At 34.0% G+C, this 24,529-nt stretch overlaps 1 protein-coding gene across 1 annotated transcript; it reads left to right on the forward strand.

Moving 5' to 3' along the window:
• The first annotated feature begins 1,480 nt into the window (after nt 1-1,480).
• Nucleotides 1,481-2,742, forward strand: LOC116420967. Its single transcript, XM_031949253.1, has one exon. It carries the CDS (start codon nt 1,481-1,483, stop codon nt 2,480-2,482), a length of 1,002 nt encoding a protein of 333 aa, XP_031805113.1. The 3' UTR covers nt 2,483-2,742.
• Nucleotides 2,743-24,529: the final 21,787 nt, after the last annotated feature.

Below are 24,529 nucleotides of genomic sequence, written 5' to 3' on the forward strand. Positions count from 1 at the left end.
CTGAATTATTATTTATTCAATTAAACAAATGAATAAAGATTCATTTTTTTTCTCCTGCATGCAAAATTTCTGTTCTGGGTAGTATGGACACCAAGATGAAAACAAGACATTATTGCCTTTACTTTTATGATGCTGGTACAGTGAGAACACTGAGGCTGGAGTCTGGAACTCCTGAATTCAATTTAGCCTCATATTTTAGCTATTTGACTCTGTTCAAGTCAACCATTTATGATTCATATATAAATAGTAGGTCAGCCAGAGAATACTGTAGATATTAAATTTGTCTTTTTAAAATACCTGCTCCCTCTCTTCCCTATGCCCACTTCAGCTATGACTTTTTCAATTTAATTGGAAATGTTATTCAGTTCTTAATCTTAGGCAAATAATCCTGGAAGCTTCACCCAAGAAGACTTGAACGTAGCTCATTCAGCCTTGTCTTGCTTTCCTAAATGAAGTGAAGTTGCTTTTTCCTTCTTCCCCCTCTATCCTTTTTAAAATGCCAATTATTATGCAAATTTAAAGTGATATTATGCCAAACTTCTGCTGGAGATGCTATAAAAATCTCTTGAAAATAATGATCAGGGCTCTTGCCTTTTAATATTCTTAGAGACCTTATCCAGTGGCCTATAGAAGTAATAATACTTTATCATGTTTAAATAAGTTGAAGGTTTGCAGGTTTTAAAATAACTCTATGAGTTGGGTAGTTCATGAATCAATACAATCATCAGATGAAGAATAGGAAGCTCGCAGAGATATAGTCACTTTTCCATATCATATATTGAGGAAGGTCAGATTCAAAATTTAAAGCAATTCTCCTGATTTACAGAACTATGTGCATTGCACCATGCTGTCTTCATTAGGAGATAAATAAGCATTTATTCACAATAATGAAGATGACACCAACTAGAGGCCAATTTCCACCAAGAAGGAGGTAAGCCCTGGGAACAGCAGTGTCCCCAAGATGACCAGCTCTGTTTCTGAAAGCCTAGCCATTGAAACTTTATTCTAGAGATATTACATTCATAGAGATGTGACCTGTCTACTATCTCTGAAGGCTCTCTGTTACCTTTCTCAGAAGCTACAGTTACTGGAAAATAAAACTGCCATCACATCAACACTATCAAATAGCCCACATCAAAAACATATATGCATTAATTATTGAAACATTAAAATTAACAATCTGTTTTGGTTGCTGTATTTTAGAAACCTGAGAAACTTTTCTTCTGATTAAAGTTGAGACCTTGGCTTCCCTTTTTAGAATGTGGTTTCCTTGAGAGCAAGGATTTAAGTTGCTTTTCTACTTCTATCCCCAAGACTTAACACAGTGCTTTGAACATAGTAAGCACTTAATCATTTTCATTCATTTATTCATCCCTTCATCCATTCCCTTTCCTTTTCCCCATCTAAACTGTCATCCAATTCCACCAAAAAGTATCACAGAATATTGATAAATATAAAGAAATTTTTGTCCACAATATGGATGTTAATTGAATCTACAATATACTTCTCATGGGTCGTGGACCTGCCATCTCTGTCTTCCAATGGCTATGGGATGGAAAATCTAGAACCGGAGAAACTGCACATTGCCTTTATGGTCCCGAAGTTTGGTCTCCTTTCCATGGACGATGCTCTCCATTACCTTCTACAAAACCTCACGGACCAGATGATCCAGAATTTGGAGGCTCTGTTTCCTGTAATGAATATAGATTTCTTTGATATCAGGGAGAATCAAGGCAATCTGTACCTGAAGGCGGAGGCCTTAATCCACAGCCAGACCTGGGCAGATATCCCCAGTGTCCTAGGAGCCCTGACTCATCTGGCCAAACTGTCCGTGGATCTGAGTTCACTCAGTGTGGAAGGACACTACCTGGATCTGCAGCTCTTGCCCATTACCTTCCACATTATCAACAGGAAGTTTGAGACATTTTTGCTGGAGCCCGGACACCCAAAGCACCAGGCTTTCTTCCAAGACGTGGCTATTGCGGTGAAACACGCTCTGAGTAGTTACAGCGGCTTGCTGCAGGTGATAATTCAGGACTGCCTGGATGATTCCTTCATCTGTCTGGGAAAGCTACTGTTCCAGATCCCATTGCCCGAGGTCCAAGACATCCTACAGACCCTGCACAAGGCCATCGCCTCAGATGGCCATCTGGCGGACTCTCAGTTCCAAGTGAACTCCAGCTCCTTCTTGATTGCAGAAGAACACCTGGACTCTCCTGAATCCAAGAATATGGCCAGCATTATTTCGGTTGCAATCGGCCTGTCCATCCTGATTTTCTTCATAAGTGCTTTCCTTATAATCCAGTGTATGAGGAACAGGATCTGCAGCTACTGCCACGAAGGCATCTTCCCATCTCCAAACTACCAGATGCAGAGCGAGATGATCGAGTTGGAGAGCCATCAGGCCGAGAGTCTAGTCTCTGAGGAAGATAACCCGGGCTTGGAAGTTGCGTTGGAAGAGGAATCGTCAAGCAGCTGCTAAAAGACCCCCTTTCTTGTACCAGGATCTCTGAAGTAATGAGCATAACTCCTCCTGCCTTGACCAAGAAGAGTTGCACAATCTCATTTATTCTCCTTCCCTCTTGCCATCAGTCGGTGTCTCCACTATGTCTTTAGAGTGAGATTCGGACCTGAGCATGGTTGGTTGTGTGTGTGCGTGGGGATTATTTTTTCCCAGAAAGAAGATTATTGTGAATCATATCCTGTTTGGATGTTTAAATTAAAAGCAATTTTTAAAAAACTGAAAAAAAAAAAAAAAAAAGTCTCTTGGCAAGTGTTTTTGTTCATTAACTTATGGTTTCCCATGATGATTTAATCTGTGACCTTGGAGAAGTCAGTCTCTCTGGGTCTAAATCTCCTAGTAAATAAAATTGGACTAATTGATCTCTAATATCTAATATTGAGATCTAATATCCAGTTCTGAATCCTTTGATTCTATGATTTTCTGCTTACCAATTGATGGCCCTTGGCAATTATAGGAGCCCAGACTTCAAAGATTAGGAGTGTCTGAGGACACTTCATTTATTGATGACTTTTTGAATGTTCTTAAAGCAAATAAAGGAAAAAAAAATTTCCTGTTGCGAAATCCAGAGGAAGAATAGCCCAACCACTTATCTTCTTCAATGTGGTAATATGCTTTTGACCTGATGATTCCCCTTTAGCTGAAGCTAGATTTGAATAATGACCTCAAGGTGAAAAATCTCCACTGGTTTTTCCTAAATGCCTAACTCATCAGATTGTTTTGCTTTGCAGATATAAATGCCAGAAGGTCTCTTTTTAATTTTTATTTTGTGATCTAAAAGAAAAGTCAAGGCCAAGATTTTTTCCTTTACTTGGGGGATTGCTTTGAGCTTTTCACAACTATGAGGAGTGTGAATTGTGTGAAAGATGACTTGAATTCACACTGAAAATCAGTATCCTCTGGCTCACCTTGTTACATGTGATGTGCAAAGTTGCTCACAGTATACCTGGGCCAGTTGCTTTTCCTCTGCTCAAAAGAGGGCATGAAAAAAAAAAATCAGGCCACAGACTGAGATTTTTACAAATGTTTTATTAATGTGTCCCTTGACTGTTCATTTTCTAAGGGTTTACAAATACTTTGTCAATAATTAATGGTCTTGCTACCTAGTTTTTTTTTAAAGAACCCTTAAAGTTAGAATGGATATAGGCATTGAATAATTCACATCCACTGCCACTTGGTACTAAGCTAATGCCTTTTAAAAGATAAGGTTATGGTAACAGGCGATTGGATTTGTTTAGCTATAGGGCTTTTTTATTTCCCAAAGGATGGGAAGCATAACTAAAGGGAAAAGGTACATGATTCAGTGGTTAAAATTAGAGATTGATGTTCTAGTTTTTGTGGGTTCCCTAGCTAGTGTATCTCATGACCTTGTGTCACTGGTAGAAAGTCATTCAATAGTTCTCCTTTATGACATTTTCAGATTTCTACAACTTTGTTCTTCTACTGATTTTCAAATGAATTATTGAAGATGAACTTAACCAGCCATCTATTAGTGTTTCTTCTTTCTCACACTTTAGATATCACTATGAGCCTGCTTTGGTCTAAAAGGAGGAAAATCCTGCTATTATCTAGTCATCCATAGAGAATTTTCCTTCCTCCCCATGTTCCTCTTTCCTCCAGCAATTTCCATCCACCACTCCCCCATTAAATCCATAATTATCAAAAGTTATATATTAATAGTTTGGGGGAAGAAATGAATGAGTTGATGTATTTAATTTTCAATTAAAATTAATAAAGGTAATATTGTGTTAGAGTTCTTCCATGTCTGCCACAGACCTTCCCTCCCCCAGGAGAAAAGAAAATGGTCTATAAGTTATTTTATTTTTTTTTTATTTTTATTTAATAGCCTTTTATTTACAGGATATAAACATGGGTAACTTTACAGCATTAACAATTGCCAAACCTCTTGTTCCAATTTTTCACCTCTTACCCCCCCCACCCCCTCCCCTAGATGGCAGGATGACCAGTAGATGTTAAATATATTAAAATATAAATTAGATACACAATAAGTATATCTGACCAAAACGTTATTTTGCTGTAGAAAAAGAATCAGACTCTGAAATATTGTACAATTAGCTTGTGAAGGAAATCAGAAATGCAGGTGTGCATAAATATAGGGATTGGGAATTCAATGTAATGGTTTTTAGTCATCTCCCAGAGTTCTTTTTCTGGGCATAGCTAGTTCAGTTCATTACTGCTCCATTAGAAATGATTTGGTTGTTCTCGTTGCTGAGGATGGCCTGATCCATCAGAACTGGTCATCATATAGTATTGTTGTTGAAGTATATAATGATCTCCTGGTCCTGCTCATTTCACTCAGCATCAGTTCATGTAAGTCTCTCCAGGCCTTTCTGAAATTATCCTGTTGGTCATTTCTTACAGAACAGTAATATTCCATAATTTTGAATAAATTGTGGTATATGAAAATTATGGAATATAAGTTATTTTAAAGCCATATATCCTTGAATAATCATAGATCAGTATATTTGTATTCTATGTCTTAAGACTTCCAACAAATTCCAGAATAGGCTGGCATATAAAACTCTATCTCTCTTTCAAGTAACACTTAAAGCACAGGAAAACAGACAAGCAAGGAAAACTATCCATGTAATCAAATTCTTTGAAGAAATTTTAATCTACAACATAGCTATCTTAATTGGTTCCCTTGCTTACTCTAAAGACCATAAATACACATATGTATAATGAGTTCCAGTTTACAAATATTACCTCAGAGGTCTGGACTGCCTTTTCTCTAATCTTCAATGGTCAGAGAGAGAAGAATAAGAGGAGAGATCTGATTAAGTGTTCTTGAATCTAGATCCAGTACTGTATTGACTGTGCTGTGGATCTTTTGTGTAGTCTTGAAATCATCAAGTTCTTATTCCTCTTTATACTGCAAACTCCTATTGGAAAACATATATATATATATATATATATATATATACACATATATATATACATGTATATATATACATATGTGTATATATATACATGTATATATGTATATATATATATATATATATATATATATATATATATATAAAGTATTTCCTTCTTGCTTTGAGTGATTTGGTAAATGCAACTACATTTGTTATTCTTTATCTGGCTTTCCAAATATTCCAATTGATTACATTGGAGAGAAATTTAGTTCCCTTCTATTCAGATTTCACAAATATAATAATGTCCCCAATGTAGTGTTCTATACACTGGTCTACCTAATAACTTCTCAGATAGATGTATAGGAAACCAATAACTCTGTAATTTCATATTTAATTAACCAGAAATTTCTGTTAATAAGTATATCTACACACTGACATCATTAGTAAAGGCTTTCTTAACGCTATTTTTTTGGGCCAATTCATTACTGCTCCATTGGAACTAATTTGGTTCATCTCATTGTTGAAGAAGGCCACATCCATCAGAATTGATCATCATATAGTATTGTTGGTGAAGTATATAATGGCCTCCTGGTCCTGCTCATTTCACTCAGCATCAGTTCATATAAGTTTCTCAGGCCTTTCTGAAATCATCCTGATGGTCATTTCTTACCAAACAATAATATTCCATAATATTCATATACCATGATTTATTCAGCCATTCTCCAAATTGATGGGCATCTACTCAGTTTCCAGTTTCTGTCCACTAGAAAGACCCACCACAAACATTCTTGCACATACAGGTCCATTTTCCTTTTTTTTTCCTTTTTTATTTATTTAATAACTTTTTATTGCCAGAACCCATGCCAGGGTAATTTTTTACAATATTATCCCTTGCACTCACTTCTGTCCCAATTTTTCTCCTCCCTCTCTCCACCTCCTCCCCCAGATGACAAGCAGTCCTATACATGTTAAAGAGATTACAGTATATCTTACATTCAATATATGTATGCAGAACCGAACAGTTCGCTTGTTGCTCAGGAAGAATTGGATTCAGAAGGTAATAATAACCCGGGAGGAAAAACAAAAATGCAAACAGTTTACATTCATTTCCTAGTGTTCTTTCTTTGGGTGTAGCTGCTTCTGTCCATCCTTGATCAATTAAAACTGAGTTAGATCTTCTCTTTGTCTAAGAAATCCACTTCCATCAGAATACATCCTCATACAGTATCATTGTCAAGGTATATAATGATCTCCTGGTTCTGCTCATTTCACTCAGCATCAGTTCATGTAAGTCTCGCCAATGCTCTCTGTATTCATCCTGCTGGTCATTTCTTACAGAACAATAATATTCCATAACATTCATATGCCACAATTTACTCAACCATTCTCCAATTTATGGGCATCCATTCATTTTCCAGCTTCTAGCCACTACAAACAGGGCTGCCACAAACATTTTGGCACATACAGGTCTCTTTCCCTTCTTTAGTATCTCTTTGGGGCATAAGCCCAGTAGAAACACTGCTGGATCAAAGGGTATGCACAGTTTGATAACTTTTTGAGCATAGTTCCAAATTGCTCTCCAGAATGGCTGAATGTATTCACAATTCCTCCAACAATGTATTAGTGTCCCTGTTTTCCCACATCCCCTCCAACATTCCGCATTATCTTTCCCTGTCATTCTAACCAATCTGACAGGTGTGTATTGGTATCTCAGAGTTGTCTTAATTTACATTTCTCTGATTAATAATGACTTGATTTTTATTTTATTTTTAACAGTTTATCATTATAATTAGATTTTAATCCTAAATTTTATATAATGTTTTCCTTGGGCTAAGGTTTTCTTTATGATTGTTTTCTTTTTGTTTGTTTTTTATTTTAATTTTTTATTATTATACCTTTTTCTTTACAGGACATATGTGTAGGTAATTTTTCAACACTGACCCTTGCAAAACCTTCTCTTCCAACTTTTCTCTTCCTTTTCCCCATCCCTTCCCTTAGATGGTAGGCAGTCTAATACATGTTAAATATATTAAAGTATATGTTAAATCCAATATATGTATATATATTTATACAGATGTCTTACTGCACAAGAAAAATCAGATATAGAAAGAAAGAAAAAAAAGCTGAGAAGGAAAACAAAAATGCAAGCAAACAATAACAGAAAGAGTGGAAATGCTATGTTGTGGTCCACACTCATTTCCCATAGTTCTCACTCTGGGTGTTGCTGACTCTTCATTACTAAACAATTGAAACTGGTTTGAATCATCTCATTGTATAAAAGAGATACATCCATCAGAATTGATCATCTTATAATTTTGTTGTTTCTGTGTATAATGATCTCCTGGTTCTGCTCATTTCAAATAGCATAAATTCATGTAAGTTTCTCCAGGCTTCTCAGAAATCATCCTGTTGGCCATTTCTCACAGAACAATAATATTCCACAAGATTCATTTACCACAATTTATTCAGCCATTCTCCAATTAATGGGCATCCATTCAATTTCCAGTTTCTGGCAACTACAAAAAATGCTGCCAAAAACATTTTTGCACATGTGGGTCTCTTTCCCTTCTTTAAGATCTCTTTGATATATAATCCCAGTAGAAACACTGCTGGATCAAAGGGTATGCACATTTGAAAACTTTTTGAGCATAGTTCTAAATTGCTCTACAGATTGACTGGATTCATTAACAATCCCACCAACAAGGTATTGGTGTCCCAGTTTTCCCACATCCCCTTCAACATTGGTCAATATCCTTTCCCATCATCTTAGCCAATCTGAGAAGTGCGTAGTGGTATCTGAGTTGTCTTAATTTGCATTTCTCTCCAATAGTAATTTGGAGTATCTTTTCATATGACTAGAAATAGTTCAATTTCTTCATCTGAAACTTGTCTTTTCATATCCTTTGACCATTTATCAATTGGAGAATGCCTTGATTTCATATAAATTAGAGTCAATTCTCTATGTAATTTGTAAATGAGGCCTTTGTCAGAACTTTTGAATGTAAAAATGTTTCCCCAGTTTATTACTTCCTTTCTAATATTGTCTGCATTAGTTTTGTTTTAACTTTTTAACTTAATATAATCAAAATTATTTTGTGATCAATAATGATCTCTAGTTCTTCTTTGGTCACAAATTCTATCCTCCTCTAAAAGTCTGAGAGGTAAACTATCCTATGTTCTTTTAATTTATTTATAATCTCATTCTTTATGTCTAGATCATAAACCCATTTTGATCTTATCTTGGTATAGGGTGTTAAGTGTAGTCAATGCCTAATTTCTGCCATACTAGTTTCCAATTTTCCCATCAGTTTTTGTCAAATAGTGAATTCTTAACACAAAAGTTGGCATCTTTGGGTGTATCAAAAACTAGATTGCTATAGTTGATTATTTTACATTAATTCCCTTGAGATTCTTGAGCTTTTATTATTCCATATGAATTTTGTTGTTATTTTTTCTAGATTGTTAAAATATTTTCTTGGGAGTTGGATTGGTATAGCACTGAATAAATAGATTAGTTTAAATAATATTGTCATCGTTATTATATTCACTCAGCCTATATAAGAGCACTTAATATTTTTCCAGTTGTTTAGATCTGACTTTATGTGGAAAGCGTTTTGTAGTTGTGCTCATATAGTTCCTGACTTTGCCTTGGCTTATATTTTCTTTTTCTGTTTTTGTCCTACCTGGTTTAAGTATAATTACTATGTTTGCATCATAAAAGGAATATGATAGGAGTCTTTCATGCCCCATTTTTTCTTTCTTTAATATATATTTTTAATTAAGCTTTTTTATTTACAAAGCATATGCATAGGTAATATTTCCAACATTGACCCTTGCATAATCGTTTGTTGCAAATTTCCCTCTTCTTCCTCTCACCCCCTTCTCCTTCTGGCAAGTAGTCCGATACATATTAAATATGTTGAAAGACATGCTAGATCCAATATGTGTATACATATTTATACAGTTATCTGTTGTGCAAGAAAAATCAGATCAAGAAAGAAAAAAAAAGAAAAACTGAGAAAAAACAAAAACAAAATGCAAGCAAATAAGAACACAGAGAGTGAGAATGCTATGTTGTGTTCCACCCTCTGTTCCCATGGTTCTCTCGCTGGGTGGAAATGGCTTTCTTTGCCATTGCACAAGTGGAATTGGTTTGAATCAACTAAATGTTGAAGACAACGGTGCCCATCAGAGTTGATCATCATATAGTCTTGTTGTTGGTGTGTATAATCTCCTGATTCTGCTCATTTACTTAATAAATATCAGTTAATGTAGGTCTCTCCAAACCTCTCTGAAATCATCCTGCAGGTCATTTCTTACAGAATAATGGAATACTAATTCTATCCATCCATATACCATGATTTATTCAGCCATTCTCCAATTAATGGGCATCCACTTAGTTCCTAGTTTTCTGCCAAAAAAGTCTGCCACAAACATTTTTTGCACATATGGGTTCCTTTCCCTCTTTTAAGATCTCTTTGGGATATAATCCCAGTAGAAACACTTCTGGATCAAAGGATATGCACAGCTTGACAACTTTTTGATCATAGTTTCAAACTGTTCTTCAAAATGGTTGGATTTGTTCATAGCTTCACCAGCAATGAACAGTGTCCCAGTTTTCTCACATCCCCTCCAACATTTGTCATTATCTTTTCCTGTCATCTTAGCCAATCTGACAGGTGTATAGTGGTATCTCAGGGTTGTCTTAATTTGCATTTCTCTGATCAAATATGATTTGGAGCACATTTTCATGTGGCTACAAATAGTTTCAATTTCATTATCTGAAAATTGTATGTATTCTTTGACCATTTATCAATTGGAGAATAGATTCAACTATTATAAATTTGAGTAAATTCTCTATATATTTTAGAAATGAGGACTTTGTCAGATACTTTGAATGTAAAAATATTTTCCCATTTTATTGTTTCCCTTCTAAACTTGTCTGCATTAGTTTTGTTTGTACAAAAACTTTTCAGCTTAATATAACCAAAATTATATTTTACAAAAAAAATAATGATCTCTAGTTCTTCTTTGGTCAGAAATTCCTTCCTCCTTCACAAATCCAAGAGGCAAACTATCTTATGTTCTTCTAAATTATTTATGGTATCATTCTTTATGGCTAGATCTTGAGCCCATGTTGACCTTATCTTGATATATGGTGTTAGGTGTGGGTCTATGCCTACTCTCTGCCATACTAGTTTCTAGTTTTCCCAGCAGCTTTTGTCAGATAGTGAATTCTTATCCCAAAAGGTGTTGTTTTTTTTTTTTTTGTTTGTCAAATACTAGATTGTTATAGTCATTCATGCCCTGTTTCTTAAAATAGTTTATATAGTATTGGAGTTAATTGTTCTTTAATCATTTGGTAGAATTCACATGCAAATAAATCTGTTCCTGGGGATTTTTTCTTAGGGAGTTGATTATTAGCTTATTCTATTTCTTTTTCTAAAATGGGACAGTTTAATCAATTTACTTCCTCTGTTAATCTGAACAAACTATATTTTTGTATGTATTTCTCCATTTCACTTAGGTTATCAAATTTATTGACATAAAGTTGGGCAAAGTAACTCCTAATTATTGCTCTAATTTACTCTTCATTAGTGGAAAGTTCTCCCTTTTCATTTTTAAAAGTAACAATTTGATTTTCCTCTTTCCATTTTCTAATCAAATTTAGCAAAGGTTTATCTATTTTGTTGGGTTATCATAAAAGCAACAAAGTGTTATTTATTAACTCAATATTTTTTTTACTTTCAATCTTATTAATCTCTCCTTTTATTTTTAGAATTTCAAGTTTAGTATTTAATTGGTAATTTTCACTTTACTCTGTTTCTAGCTTTTTAGTTGCAATCTCAATTCACTGATCTCTTTCTCTATTTTATGCAACTAAGCCTCTAGAGATATAAAATTTCTCTTTATTACTGCTTTGTCATTGTCTTGGATGAAATTATTAATTATATCTATGATTTGCTGTTTCACTCATTCATTCCTTAGGGTGAGATTATTTAGTTTTCAATTACTTTCTGGTCTATTTTCCCCTGGTTTTTTTATTGAATATAATTTTTATCGCATCATGATCTGAAAAAATGCATTTACTATTTCTGCCTTTCTGCATTTTATTTTAAGGTCCTTAAGCCCTAATATGTGGTCAATTTTTGTATAAGTTCCATGAACTGCAAAGAAAAAAGTGTAGTCATTTCTCTCTCCATTAAATTTTCTCCAAAGGTCTATCATAGCTAACTTTTCTAGTATTCTATTTACTTCTTTACCTTCTTTCCTAATTATTTTGTGGTTTGGTTTATCTAGTTCTGAGAGTACAAGGTTGAGATCTTCTGCTATTATAATTTTGTTTTCTATTTCTTCTTTCAACTCTCTTAACTTCTCCTTTAGGATTTTAGATGCTATACCACTTGGCGTATATATATTTAATATTGATTTTGCTTCATTATCTATGGTACTTTAGCAAGATATAGTTTCATTCCTTATCTCTTTTAATTAGATCAGTTTTTGCTTTTGCTTGATCTGAGATCTAGATGGCTATCCTTGCTTTTTCTTTTTTTCTTTCTTCTTTCTTTCTTTTTTTTTTTTTAACTTCACCTGAAGCACAATAGATTCTGCTCCAGCCTTTTACTCTGTATGTATCATCCTGCTTTAAATGTGTGTCCTGTAAACAGCATATTGTAGAATTCTGGCTTTTAATCCAGTCTGCTAACCACCCTCGCATTATGAGAGTTCCCCCATTCACATTTACAGTTAAAACTACTTATTCTGTATTCCCTGCCATCTTATTATCCCCTGATCATACATTTCTCTTTCCTTTTTCCCTTACTTCTCCTCCCTGGTATTTAACTTATGGGTATCACTTGCCTCAAGAAGCCCTCCCTCTTTAAAACCCTCCCCCTTTCTTATAACTTTCCCCAACTATTTCTGTATTCCCTTCTATTTAGCTTATTCGTTCCCTTTTTTGCTTCCCCCTCCCACTTTTCAATAAGATGTGAGGAGTTTCTCTGTAAATCAAATATGTCTAATATTTTCTCTTTGAGATAGATCTTATGAGAGATTCACACAATCTTCACCCCATCTCCCTTCTTTCCTTCAAATACAATAGATTTCCTTTGCCTTTTCATGTGATGTAATTTCCCTCTTTATAACTCCACTTTTCCATTTTTCTGGTACAATCTCCTTTTCACTTCTAGTTCTTTTTTTGTATTATAACAGTAAAATCAAATTGTACATGCACTCTCTATGTATACTCATAATAGAAATACGGTTTTCAAGAGTTCTTTTTATCTTTTCATGCTCCTCTTGAGTCCCATATTTGTAGGTCAATTTTTTTTAACTCTGGTTTATTCATTAGAAATAAATGGAATTCACCCGTTTCATTGAATGCCCATCTTCTTTCCTGGAAGAAAATTCTCAGTTTAGCAGGGTAGTTTATTCTTGGGTGCATTCCATGTCCCTTTGCCTTTGGGAATATCAGATCCCTGACCTTCAATCCTTTAATATGGAAGCTGATAGATTCTGAGTAATCCTTATTGTGGCTCCTTGTTTTTTGAAATGTTTTGTTTGTTTGTTTGTTTGTTTATGGCTGCTTGTAATATTTTTTTCCTTCATCTGATAGTGCTGAGGTTTAGGCACACTATTTCTTGGAGTTTTGATTTTGAGGTCCCTTTCAGGAGGTGTTTGATAATTCCTTCAACAGCTATTTTACCTTCTGATTCTCTGAAATTTGGGCAGTCCTCTTTGATGCTTTCCTGAAAAATAATGTCTAGGCTCTTTTTGTCATCATGGTTATCAGGGAGTCCAAAATCCTTAGATTATCTCTCCTAGATGTAATTTCCAGGTCTGTTGTATTCCCAAGCAAGTATTTAAATTTTTTTCTATTTTTTTTCATTTTTTTGGTTTTGCTTGACTGATTCTTGATGTCTCATTGAGTCATTAATTTCCACTTGTTCAGTTCTTATTCTTAATGAATTAGTTTCTTCATTTACTTTTTTTTTACTTCTTTTTGTATTTGTCCAATTGAGTTTTTAAATGAATTATTTTGTTCTATAGAATTTTTTTTTCCATTTCACAAATTTTATTTTCTTTTTCCAATTCACAAATTCTATTTTCCTTTGAGTTTTTTTTTTTACCTTTTCCATTTCACATATTCTGTCTTTCAGGGATCTGTTTTCTTTTTCCAATTTATCTTTTAATGACTTATATGCTTTTTCCAAACCCTCTTGCAAAGTTTTCCTTTCCTTTCCCCATTTTTCTTCTAGTTCTCTTTTAAGATTCTTTTTAATTGCTTTTAGGAGAACCTTGTGTGGTGAGGGCCAAGTTATATCATCCTTTGGGGCTTCATCTGGAGACAATTTGCTTTTAGTCTCCTCAGTGTTTGTAATCTGTTCTTCTCTGTCACCTTAGAAACTGTCTATAGTTAGAGCTTACTTTGTCTTTTTATTCATTTTGAGAAAAAAAAAAAAAAAAAAAAAAGTTGAGATCTGCTTTTAGGGTAAGGAAGTTCCAAACTTCCTTTACAGACACCAGGAAGTGGCAACGAGCTCAGATTGCACTGAGTCACTTTCATCACTGGGTGGCTGTGGCCAGGTCCCATGAGACTCTGGTGCTTTGGGGTTCACTCTTTACCTTTTGTGTTTGTGTTGGATGTTTTATAACTTCAGTGCCGTTCTTTTGTTTTGCAACCAAGACAAAGTAGCCAACACTGTGGTAGAGCCCTCCTTGTAGATTCTTTGCCCTGCAGAGACTACACTCGCTCAGAGTCTGCACAATATTGGCCTTTGTGATCTGCCTCCCTACCTGTGCCTGGCCCCCTCCCCCCCGCCCCACTGAAACAGACCTTTTCTGGTGTTCTCTGAAATTATCTTCTGCTGGTAATTTGCTGCACACACAATATTTGTGAATCCTTTCAGTCCAGCACTATTTCAGAGGCTAAATTTCATAATTAGTGTGAGGGTAGTAGGAGAGTTCACACAGAAATGTGCCCACTTTGCCATCTTGGCTCTGCTTCTTTCTGATTTTTTTAAAATTCTATTTGAAGGCTTCTCTCCTTCTCTAAACCACTGTCTTGAACTTAGATGTTCCTGAATCTAGATTCACACTGTCTTGAAAATGTTTTTATTCCCTGAAAATTCTACATTCATTAGATATGTGCTGGCTTCTCATTGCTCAGAGTCCACAAATCCAAATCCCTTCTGATCAGCTCTACTAGGCTTGGTCTCCAGAAATAGTCTGTGACATGAAGGGGAATGTCCTTCTGTCTTCTCTTATTCAGCTGTCTGTTGTTCATCAGATAAAAATTTATGAGGTGAAAAAAACCTGTTAGGTAATAGCTCATGAGATGAAATCTCCTGAGGCCATTAGTGAGTTGAAATTTGAGGTGAAATTTCTTGGAGGCCTCCTCTGTTTTGTAACAGAGGTGCCCTCAGGGCACACTGTTAATTCAGTAGAGATAACCTGAAGGTTTCTACATTTCATTCAGATTGAACCTTAGCCACTGGACATCCTGTCTTTTTGAGATCCACTCAAGGCATCTTATGAGAAAAACTTCCCCTTTACATTTATTTTACTCCTTTATTTTTGCAGCTCTCTACTCATTTTGTGGTGATTTTCTATTTGTGAAGGAAGGGGGAATTTAGAAGGCCAGGAAATTTCTGATCTACTCCACCATTTTCCCAAAATGGCATTCTCTGTATTCAAGCAGCTCACAATTTAGTGGTAAAAATAATATGCAAACTATGATAGCCAGGTCCTATTAATGAAAGTAATGAATACTCTAAAATCCCATTTACTCAAATTGTTATTATTTGAAGTTATAATTATATAAAATATTGTAAATAGTTCCTGGAAACATGAATAAAAATTCAAACAATTTGGCCACTTCAGGGTATTCATTATTCCTATATATGTGTGTAAGTGTACATATATAAATAAATATGTTTATATAGATATATTTTTGTGTATACATATATATGCATATTATATACACACAAATTTTACATGTACACATCTGAATATATATATACATACAAATTATAAATATATATATAAATATATATACATAATAAACAAATTATATACACATATACATGTATATACACACACCACACACACATATAGCTAGATCTTGATTAGTGTAAATAATGAATCATATGAAATTGCCAAATGGTTTAAATTTGTAATCATTTTTCTAATGGACTGCAATCAATTGCAATGTGTTAAACATAAATACCCATATATGTGTATGTTGTATACATGTATATATGGCTATAGTATAAATAGTAGGGGATTTTAGAGGTAGGACATTAGTAGTGAAGTGAAACTAGGGAAACTAAAAGGATGCTTTTATCTTGCTAAAAGTAATATTTAAATTAAGTATTTAAGGAAGCCAGGGAAGCTGGAGGGTAGAGTTGAGGAAGGAGAACATTTCAGGCAGGACAGACAACCAATGAAAACAGAATAAAGATGGAATGGAGTGTTTTGGGGGGAGAACAGAAAGAATCCCAGAATTCCCATATTGTGGAATAGATGAGGCATGGCAAAGTGAAAAGGAAGGTATGTAGGAATTCAATTGTAAAAGGAAATGCAATGAAAAGAGAGTTTATTTATGATTCTTGATTTAATAGGGAGCCAGGAATTTTTTTTTTTTTTGAAAAGGAGAATAATATGGTAATTCCTGCACTTTGAACAAATTCTTTTGGCAACTTAGTTGGGTGAAGACTGGAGTAAGAAGAAACTTGAGAGAAGGAGACAAAATAGCAGGCAATCGAAAAGTACAGGCAGAACTTCTGGCCAAGATGGTGGAGAAGACATGCACATTTATCTAAGCTCCTTCTTGCTCTCAAAATACTTTGTTTCATGACAAGGCCTTGGAATTAGGGTTTGACTGGAAAAAAAAACAGAATACATTACCAACAGAAGATATACTTGAAATTCATCCAAAAAGGTCTGGTTTTGCACACAGGTGGGCATGGTTAGATCAGACGCAGACTGAAGGCAGGCAGCAAGAGCACAGTAGGCAGTGAGAGTATGAAAGGCATCTCATACTAAGCAGGCCTGAGTGGGTTGGCGTGCTATTTCTGCGGGAAGAACTTTACCACAGTGTGGCTACTTTGCCCTGGAAGCAAGTCAGTAGATCAGCAGAGAAACTATAAACACAGGGGGTAAAAATTATAACCCCCAAAAGCTAGGGTCTTTTGGGACCTGGCCACATCCATGCAACCAGAATGACTTAGCACGCTCTTAGAGTCTCAGAGTACAAACACAGCACAGCTATTGCTGTCCTGCTAGTGCCTCACTGATGCCCCCTACAATCCATAGAGGAAGTTTGATAGTAACATCTACCCCTCCTCCCTTTCTCCCCCCCCCCCAAAAAAAAAAAGGCAGACTGTATTGGCTTTTTTTTGTTAGTTTGTCTTCTTTTATTCTTCTTTGACAAAATGAGCAAAGAATTAAAGCGCACTTAACAATTGAGATCTTCTATATGGATAGAGAGCAGACTTTAAACCCTGAGGAGACTAAAAACAGAGTGTCTCCAGATGAATCCCAAAAGGGGGAGATGATCTGATCCTCAAGACACAAGACTCCCATAGAAGATATTTTAAAAGTTTCTTACAAGAGAGCTAGAAGAAAAATGGGCAAAGGAAAGGGAAGCTTGGCAAGAGAGTCTGGAGAAGCCATCCCACTCATTTAAAGATAGAATGGATAAAGAAATCAAATCCTTGAAATACAAAATTAGTGAATTAGAAAAAAATAGCTCTCTAAAAAATAAAATTGGTGAAATGGAAAAAAATTCCATAGAACAAAACAACTCACTTAAAAACTCAATTGGACAATTAGAAAAAAAATAAAAAGTGAGTGAAGAAAATAATTCATTAAAAATCAGAATTAAACTAATGGAATTGAATGACTCAAGGAGACACCAAGAATCAGTCAAGCAAAATCAAAATAAATAAATAAATAACAATGGAAAAATGTTAAATACATTCTTGGGAAAACAACAAATCTGGAAAATAGATCTAGGAGAGATAATCTGAGAATTATTGGACTTCCTGAAAAATATGATGAAAAAAAGAGCCTGGACACTGTTTACAAAGGAAATTATCAAAGAGAACTGCCCAGATGTTATAGAAACAGAGGTTAAAATAGACATTGAAAGAATTCATTGATCACCCACTGAAAGGAACCCTAAAATCAAAACTTCAAAAAATATTGTGCCTAAATTCCAGAACTATCAAACCAAAGGAAAAATACTACAAGTTGCTAGAAAAAAAAAATTCAAATATAGAGAAGCCACAATAAGGATTACTCAGGAATTAGCAGCATCCACATTAAAGGATTGAAGGGCCTGAAATCTAATAGTCTGAAAGGCTAAGGAACTTGGTATACAGCCAAGAATAACTTACCCAGCCAAAATGAGCATTTTTTTCCCAGTGAAGAAGATGAACATTCAGTGAAATGGGTGAATTTAATCTATTTCTGATGAAAAAACTTAAACTAAACAAACAGTTTGATCTCCAAGTGTAGGACTCAAGAGAAACATAAAAAAGGTAAAAAGAAATCTTGGGAACTATATTTTTGTTATAAAGATACATAAAGAACACATGTATGATTTGTTCTAGAAACTAGAGGGGAAAGGAAATTGTATCAGGAAAAAGGATAAAGTGGGAGTATTACATCTCACAAAGAGGCAAAGGAATCCTATTATATCTGAGAGAAAGAAGGGAGGGGTGAATCTCACTCTTATCAGAACTGGCTTAAAGAGAAAAATATTAGACATATTTGATTTATGGAGAAACTTCTCCCACCTCATTGAAAATTGGGAGGGGAAAAGTGAAAACGGAAGGAGTAAGCTAAGCGGAAGGGAATGCAGAAATTGTGAGGAAAAGGGACAAGAAGGAGGAGGAACTCTAAAGTAGGAGGAGGGATACTAAAAAGGGAAGGCTGTGAAAAGCAAGTGGTGCTCACAAGTTTTATATTGGGGAGGGAGTAAGGAGGAAAGAAAGGAGAAAAGCATAAACAGGGTTTAACAAGATGGCAAGTAATACAGAATTAGTAATTTTAACCATAAGTGTGAATGGGGTAAACTCCCCCATAAAGAGATAGCAAATAGCAAACTAGATTAAAAGCCAGAATCCTACAATATGTGTTCACAGGAAACACTTGAAGCAGGGTAATACATACAGAGTAAAGGTAAAAGGTTGGAGTAGAATCTACTATGCTTCAGATAAAGTAAAAAAAGCAGGGGTAGCCATCCTGATCTCAGATCAAGTAAAAGCAAAAATTAATCAAATTAAAAGAAATAAGGAAGGGCACTATATCTTGCTAAAGGGTAGCATAGATAATAAAGCAATGTCAATATTAAACATATATATACCAAGTGGTATAGCATCCACATTCTTAGATTAGTAGTTAAGAGAGCCACAAGAAGAAATATACAGCAAAATTATACTAGTGAGGAATCTCATTCTTGCTCTCTCAGAACTAGATTAATTGAACCACAAAAATAAATAAGAAAAAAATTTAGAGGGTAAAAATAATTTTAGGGAAATTAGAAAAACATAGGATTGTTTATCTTTCAGATCTCTGGAGAAGGAAAGAATTTTGACCAAAGAAAAACTGGACCTCAATACTGACCACAAAATATATGATTTTGATTATATTAAGTTAAAAAGATTTTGTGCAAACCAACCTAATACACACAAGATTAGAAGAGAAGCAATAAATTGTAAAATCACTTTGACATTCAAGAGTTCTAATAAAGGTATTATCTCTAAAATTCAGAGAGAATTGACTCAAATTTATAAGAATTCAAGATATTCTCCAATTGATAAATGATCCAATAATATGAACAGACAATTTTCAGATGAAGAAATTGAAACCAATCCTAGACATAAGAAGATATGCTATAAATCATGATTAAATAGAGAAACACAAATTAAAACAATGCTGAGGTAGTACTATAGACCTCTCAGATTGGATGAGATGAAAGGAAAAAATAGACAAATGTTGGAGGGGATGTTGAAAAACTGAGCACTTATGCATACTTTTGCAATTGATTAGATCTGACTTTATTTGTGTTGAAAGTGTTTTGAAATTGTGTTCATATAGTTCATGACTTTGTCTTAACTGATAGAATCCCAAATATTTTGTATTATCAACATTTATTTTAAATGGATTTTCTCTTAGTACTTCTGGCTGCTGATTTTTGTTGGTAATATATAAAAATGCTGATGATTTATATTGATTTATTTTGTATCCTGCTACTTTGCTAAAGTTTTGAATTTTTTCTAGGTATTTTTTACTTGATTCTCTAGTGTTCTCTACATATACCATCATATCATCTGCAAAGAGTGATAATTTAGTTTCTTCATTACTTATTCTAATTCCTTTCATCTCTCTATCTTCTCATTAGGGAAATTGGTCTATATTTTTCTTTCTCTGTTTTGACTCTACTTGGTTTAGGTATCTACACCAAATTTATGTCATTAAAAAAAAAGTAGGATTCCTTCTTTCCCTATTTTTCAAATAGTTTGCATAGTATTGGAATTAATTGTTTTTTTTTTAATATTTGGTAGAATTCACATATAAATACATCTGGCCCTGGAGATTTTTTCTCAGGGAGTTTGTTCTACCTTTTCTATTTTTTTTTCTAAAATGGGACTATGTAAGTAATTTCTTTTGTCTTCTGTTAATTTGGGAAATGTATATTTTTGTAGTTATTCCTCCATTTCACTTAGATTATCAAATTTATTGACACATTGTTGGGCAGAATAAGTCCAACTTATTGAGCTAATTTCCTCTTCATTGGTGGAACATTTTCCCTTTTAATTTTTGAGACTAACAATTTGATTTTCTTCTTTCTTTTATGCAAATCAAATTAACTAAAGGTTTATCTTTTTGTTGGGGTTTTTTCACAAAATCACCTCAGAAAATCAAAATAGTTTTATGTGTTAATTCAATAGTTTTCTTTCAATTTTATTAATATCTCCTTTTATTTTCAGAATTTAAATTTTGATATTTTATTGGGGAGTTTAAATTTGTTCTTTTTCTAGCTTTTTTAGTTCCAAGCTCAAATTAGTGATCTTCTCTTTCATTATTTTATGCAAGTAAGCAGATAGAGATACAAAATTTCCCCCAATAACTGTTTTGCCTACATGCCACAAATTTTGGTATGTTGTCTCATTATTGTCATTATATTGAATGAAATTAGTGATTGTGTCAGTGATTTGTTATTTCACCCATTAATCCTTTAAGATTAGATTATTTAATTTCCAATTAATTTTTGGTCTGCTTTCCCTAAATATTTATTGCATGTATTTTTTATTGCATCATGTTCTGAAAAAAATTACTATTTTTGCATTTCCTGCATTTGATTCTGAGGTTTTTGTGCCCTAATACATGGTCAATTTTTTCTAGGTTCCATGAACAACTGAGAAAAAAAAAAGTGTACTCCTTCCTGTCTCCATTCAATTTTCTCCAAGATGTATCATGCCTAAATTTTCTAAAATTACATTTACCTCCTTAACTTCTTTCTTATTTATTTTGTTGTTTGATTTTTTTTCTAGTTGTGAGAGCAAGTTTGAGATCCCCACGATTACAGTTTTGCTGTCTATTTGTTCTTGCAGCCCTCTTAACTTCTTCTGTAGGAATTTGGATGCTATATCACTTGATGCATATATGTTTAGTATTGATATTACTTATTTTTTTATGATACCCTTTAACAACATATAGTTTCTTTCCTTATTGCTTTTAAATAGAGCTATTTTTGTTTTTGCTTGATCTGAGATCAGGATTACTACATCACCTAAAGCATAATGGATTCTACTCTACCCTTTCACTTTTACTCTGTGTGTATTACTCTGCTTTAAATGTACTTCTTGTAAACAACATATTATAAGATTCTGGCTTTTAATCCAGTCTGATATCCACTTCCATTTTATGGGAGAGTTCATCCCATCCACATTCATGGTTAAAATGACTCATTTTGTATTTCCTGCCATTTTATTTCCCCTAGATATGTTTTTTTTTTTTCCTTTCATTTCCCTCTTTCCCTTGCCCCCAGTATTTTGCTTCTGACCATAACCTCCCTCAAACAGCCTTCCCCCTTTACAGCCCCTCCCACTTTTTATACCTTTTCCCTAGCACAGTTTCACTGTGGAAATTCTATTGCTCCAGGCTGAGCCCCTCACTGTACAAATTAGAGGGTACTCTGGGCTGAACCCCCCTGCCATGCAAATTTTTGACTGCCCCTGCAAAAGCCCATGCTTCAGAATGCTGCTGTACAGCTATGTTGTGGCCTGTGCCAGTTCATTCACTTTTGGTTTTGGGTGGGTACAGCCAAATCCTGTTAGGTTCTGGCATTTTTTAGAGTACCCACTACCTTTGGCTTTAATTTCTCTGCTGGTCTATTGCTTTGCAGCCAAAACAAAACAGCCCAATCTATGGTAGAGTTCTCTCTATAAATTTCCAACCACGGAGATCACCCCCACCCCTGGTCCATTCCAGACGCTAGCCTCTTCTTCTATCCCAGATTGTGCTGGTCTATTCCCACTGCTCAGGACAAACCTTTTCTGGCATCTTCCAGATAATCTGCGGCTGGTAAATTGTTGTATTTACAATCTCTGTGAATTTTACTACTCAAGAGCTATTATTGAGGCTGATTTTAATAATTAGTAATGAGGGTATGAGAGAAGCTTTAGAAAGTCCCATATGCCTTCTCCACCATTTTGGCTCCGCCCCCCAGTTTATTTATTTTTAATGCACAATACTTAATGAATCATGTTGCATGTGGAAAAAAAAATAGAACAAAAGAGAAAAAACATGGGAGAGAGAAAAAAAAATAAAACAGCAAAAAGGAAATGACCATAAGCATGTGCTAATTTATATTCAGTCTCCTTAGTTCTTTTTCTGAATGCAGATGCATTTTTTGTCCAATGTCTATTTGGATTGCTTTGGAGTTACTTAAAACAACCAAGTCTTTCATACTTCATTATTGCATATTCTTACTGTTATTATGCACAGTGACTTCCTGATTCTGCATGTTTTGCTCAGCATCAGTTGATGTAAATTTTTTTCAGGCCTTTTTATAATCCGTTTGTTCATCATTTTTTTGGAGAACAATAATATTCCATTACATTTATATGCTACAGCTTATTCAGGGTTTCACCATTTGATGGACATCTACTCATTTTTCAATTCTTTGTTACCAAAAAAAAACTGCTACAAATTTTTTTACATATGTCAGTCCTTTTTCTGCTTCATTATTTTCTATGAATATAGACCCAGTACTGGCATTGCTGGGTCAAATGGTACAAAGTTTTACAGCCCTTTCAACATAGTTGCAGTTTGCTCTCCAGAATGGTTGGATCATTTTACAACTTTACCAACAATGCATTAGTGTCCCAGTTTTCCACATCTCCTACAACATTTATCATTGTCTTTTCCTTTCTTCTTAGCCAAGCTGCGAAATGTAAGGTCATTCCTAAGAGTTCTTTTAATTTGTATGTCATAGTCTTTCAAAACTCTTGAATCATTCTTGCATGCCTGATTCTTTTCCCAATTTTTTCCACCTCTCTAATTTGCATTTTAAAATCTTTTATGAACCAAGTAGGATTTATACTAGAAATGCAGGGGTGGTTCAATGTTAGGAAAACTACTAGCAAAATTAACTATATCAATGAACAAACCAAAAGAAATTATATGATTATTTCCATAGATTCAGAAAAAGCCATTTATAAAGTTCAACACGCATTCCTATTTAAAAAAAAACACTAAAAAGAATAGGAATAAGGAAGTTTTTCTTAGAATCATCAGTAGCATTTATCTTAACACATCAGTAAACATTATATATAATGGGAATACTCTAGAAGCATTACAAATAAGATCAGGAGTAAAATAAGGTTGTCCAATATTAGCACTACTATTCCATATTGTACTAAAACGTTTAACTGTAGCAATGAGAAGAAAAAGAAAATAAAGGAATTAGGGTAGGAAATAAGGATACAAAGTTATCACTTTGCAGATGATATGATTGTATACTTAGAAAATCCTAGAGAATAAATGAAAAAAATTCTGGAAATAATTAACAACTTTAGCAAAGCTGCAAGACATAAAATAAGCTCATATATAAAACCATTGTCATTTCTATATGTTATCAACAAAGTCTAGCAGCAAGAGATTCAAAGTGCAATTCCATTTAATATATTAATTTATTGTAGATAATATAAACTATTTGGGAGTCAACCTGCAAACTATAGGAACACAATTACAAAAGAACGTTTCACACAAATAAAATCAGATCTAAACAAGTGGAAGAATATCAGATACTCATGGGTAGGCTGAGCTAATATAAATATGACAATTCTACCTAAATTAATCTACTTATTCAGAGCCACACCAATCAAATATTAAGAAATTACAGAGCTAGAAAAAATAGCAAATTTCATCTGGAAGAAGAAATAATCAAGAATTTCAAGAGAATTAATGAAAATAAAAAGCAAATGAAAGTGGCCTAACTATAATAGACCTAAAACTATATTTTAAAGCAGCAGTTATCAAAATTATTTAGTATTTCCTAAGAAACAGAGTAGTTTCTCAGTTAAATAAGTTTACAAAACACAATATTCAATGACTAGGGTAATTTAGTGTTTGATAGACCCAAAGACTCCAGCTTCTAGGATAAAAAATCACTACTTGAAAAACATGATGGAAAATTGGAAAATCATATGGCAGTTACTAGGCATTGACCAATAACTAACACTCTATACCCAAACAAGGTTGAAATGGGCACATGATTTGTACATAAAGGGTAATACTATAAGAGAATGAGAAGAACAATGGATCTTAGATCAAGGAGAAGGAAGGAATTCATGGTCAAAGTAAAACTAAAGAACATTATGAAATGCAAAAGGGATAATTTTGATTATATTAAATTAAAATATTTTGTACAAACAAAACAAAGGCAGCCACATGAAAGGAGAAGCAGAAAATTGGGGATTTTTTTACAATCTAAGTGTTTCGATAAAGGCCACATTTCTAAAATTTGTAGAGAATTGACCTAAATTTGTAAGACTACAAGCCATGCTCCAATTGATAAATGGTCAAATGACATAAACAGAAAATAAACAGAAAT

This window comes from Sarcophilus harrisii, chromosome 2 (genome assembly GCF_902635505.1).
Source record: "Sarcophilus harrisii chromosome 2, mSarHar1.11, whole genome shotgun sequence".
Taxonomy (NCBI): Eukaryota; Metazoa; Chordata; class Mammalia; order Dasyuromorphia; family Dasyuridae; genus Sarcophilus; species Sarcophilus harrisii.

What these genes read in the sequence shown, in the direction of transcription:
- LOC116420967 (XM_031949253.1), top strand. Translation starts at nt 1,481, where the DNA reads ATGTTAATTGAATCTACAATATACTTCTCATGGGTCGTGGACCTGCCA.